Source organism: Lagopus leucura, unplaced genomic scaffold (genome assembly GCF_019238085.1).
Source record: "Lagopus leucura isolate 7727_CA_CO unplaced genomic scaffold, USGS_WTPT01 34010-0_obj-0_obj, whole genome shotgun sequence".
NCBI classification, from domain to species: domain Eukaryota; kingdom Metazoa; phylum Chordata; class Aves; order Galliformes; family Phasianidae; genus Lagopus; species Lagopus leucura.
This window is the reverse complement of record NW_024966102.1, coordinates 1-2877: the sequence shown is the minus strand read 5'-3', so window position 1 is coordinate 2877 and position 2877 is coordinate 1. Positions and strand designations below refer to the sequence as shown.

General features: G+C 58.3%; 1 protein-coding gene across 1 annotated transcript in view; it reads right to left on the bottom strand.

Moving 5' to 3' along the window:
- Window positions 1–2651, bottom strand: part of LOC122192412 (poly(rC)-binding protein 2) — a gene marked incomplete at its 3' end in the record, with an annotated part of 2972 nt that extends 321 nt beyond the window's left edge. Inside the window, exons 1-3 of the mRNA XM_042892951.1 lie at window positions 2493–2651; window positions 1084–1215; window positions 342–470 (exon numbers count right to left, since the gene is read on the bottom strand). Of these exons, the coding sequence (XP_042748885.1) occupies window positions 342–470; window positions 1084–1215; window positions 2493–2636 (405 nt within the window). The remainder of the gene's footprint in view (window positions 1–341; window positions 471–1083; window positions 1216–2492) is intronic.
- Between the last annotated feature and the right edge of the window lie 226 nt (window positions 2652–2877).

The following is a 2877-nucleotide window of genomic DNA, read 5'->3' as shown; positions in this document are numbered from 1 at the left end:
AGAGGGAGGCTGTGCACTGAGCAGAGGGAGGCTGTGCACTGAGCAGAGGGAGGCTTGCAGCACTGTGCTGGGACAGGGGGACGCTGCTCACTGCTCAGCAGGGCAGCAAGCAGCACCATCAGCTGGCAGGAGCTCAAGAGGACTGGCTCGACCCCAGCTTAAAGCAGCTCCAAGCCTCACTCGTAATCCCCACCTATCCTTTTATCCCCCAGCAGCCGCTCCTCCGTCCTCAGGGTTTCTACTGGTCAGGAGGGCTGCGGCCAAGAAAGGGCAGAGGGATCCCTGTGCCTCACACGTGTCCCCAGGAGAGAGAGCCTGCCACGCAGCTGGGGGGGCCCTACCTCAAGCATGACAACGCAGATCTGTTTGACGCACTCAATGATGGACTGTGGGATCCCAGCAATGGTGATGGCTCGCTCAGTCGAGTTGGGCAGCATGTCTCCTGCCACCTGGACCTGTGCCCCCGTGCTCTGCAAAGTTTAAGGATAAAAATAAACGGTCAGACCCGGCGAGGACAGTGAGCTCATTGCATCCAGCAGCCTCGTGGCCAAGTTATACATAGCCAGAAGTGCCCCCCTTCTCCCTCAAAATAATGCCTTTTAATCCTAGCTGGAAATAATTCGGTCAGGAGGAGGAATCAGGCTGCGGCCTTCCCCTGCAACCCAAGTCAAGCCCATCTCTGCTGGGAGCAGAACCGGACAGGGTTAATCCCTGGCAGCCAAGGGTCAGTGGCACTCAGCACTAAGCAGCATTACATGCCTTTCTCACTGAGAGCTGGGGGCTTGGCAGGCTGGTGGCATGCATTCCCCCCCCCCCCCCGGCCAGCTGGGAAAAAGCCTAGGGAAAGGAATTGAGAGTAGCAGGAACCCAAGCATCCCGCTCCAGGGGACAGTGCTGGGAAGGGGAGGCTCTGACCCAGTCTCAGTTTCACAAGCACTAAAAATACAAGGAGCTTTTTAAAAAGGGCCAGATGATGCTGCCTCTACACTATGCAGGTCAACTTATGCAGGGCAGACCTAAGTTCTTGCCCCCTCCGCCACGCACCAGGCCCTGCACACCGCCAGCAGGGCAGCCAGCACTCACCTCTCGTATCTCCTTGATCTTGCAGCCTCCTTTTCCAATCAGGGAGCCGCACTGGCTGGCAGGCACCACGAGCCGGAGGGTGACAGGGGGCCGGCTGGCAGCTGTGCTGTTGGTCATGGAGCTGCTGATGTCCTGTGAGGAAGAGGAGTTGCTCAGAGGGACCCGTTTGGGGCAGGACCCTCACACCGGAGGGTCTGGTTTTGTTTGTTTGTTCCAAGTTGACACCCGAACCTCCCAGATCCCATTTTTCAGGGCTTTGTTAACGTGCTGGAATCAACACAGCCACGTTTTTGAGGTGAAAGCAGCCCAAACTCCGTGGCTTTGCTCTATTGGTGAAACGGGGTTTTTAATCCCCACCAGCCCAACGCAGAGGCATCGGGTCAAGCCGCAGCCAAATGGGAATCAGCTGTGCTGAAGAGATGAGGGGCTGGGGGCTCAGCCTCCCCCTGCAGACAGCTCCCAGTTCAGCTCCGAGCTGTAATGGGGATGAAAGCTCAGTGAAAACAAGCTGGGTGCTGATTAAAGCAGTCATACGTGGGCAGGGGGAGGGGAGGCACACGGCCAGGCTCAGCTGACCTACTAAAATAAAAGCTTTTGCTGAGCCCCAGGCAGCGAGAGCCAGGAAGATGTCAGCTCCCAGGACACAGCAGCAGTTTGGGACTCACAGCTTTTTGGGCGTTCCCATGAGCACAGGGGTTTGATGTGTTGACAGGAAGGGGGTCCTGAATCCAGAGGGATAAGGCAGCAGGAACTTTGCGCCCCACAAGAGATGGAAGGGCCAAGGAGCTTCCGAAAAGCCCAAAGCTCCTCACATCACAGCCCTGACTCCCATAGCTGGGATTCAGATCAGCATCCCACTGAGAATCAGCAGTTCTGCAGGAGCAGGGTTGGGATGCAGATTGTCCTTCAGTGCTGCAGGACCCCCAGACCCCTCCTCAGCAGGGCTGGATACCGGGCTGAGCCCCCACTGCACAAAGAAACACGCAGGCAGGGAAGCAGCAGGGCTGTCCAGAAGACCAAGGGAAGCAGGGATTCAAAGCCCTGCTCTGTCTGATGCTGTTTTAGTGGTGTTCACAGGGGGTTCCCAGCCCTGGGCAATCACCACAGGGCCCTGATGTTCAGCAAGCAGGTACTTAAGGTTGGCTGAGCACTCAGGAGGGAAAAAATCATAGCTGGACCCTGGAATCTGCTCAAGGAAGGGCAAAGATCAGCCCCTGCTGGGAGAACACTCCTCACCCAGGGGGAGGGTAATGAGGTTGTTCCAGCCTCCCAGGAGCTGTGGGGCAGACCCCAGCCCTGCACAGCAGCTCCACAGGGCAAATTTATGCAGAAAAATAAAATAATAATAATAACAAAAAGTTGAGGACCATCCCTACAGCACACAGCAGAGGCTCAGGGCCGAGACGCACCTCTTCCAGTTTGTCAATGATCATCGCAAAAGCTTTGAAGATGGCATTGGTGGGGCCGGCAAGGGTGATGATCCGCTCGGGGCAGTTCCCTTCTGAGATGTTAATGCGAGCACCACTCTGTGGGAAGGAAGCAGCGTGGGACATCAGGGCTCTGCAGAGCCACGAGGCCGCCCTCCTCCCTCGGCTCAGCGCCCGGCAGCCATCTTAGCCATGCTGGCTTCCTGCCCCGGCCCTGACTACATCTCCCAGCATGCCTTGCGCCCGCCGGCTCCATCTGCTGCCGGTGCCGCGCCGCCAGAAAATTCCTTTCAAGGCCGGCGGCGCTGCGGACCCCTCAGCCCCCCCCCCCCCCCCCCCCCCCCCCCCCCGGGCCCCCCCCCCCGCC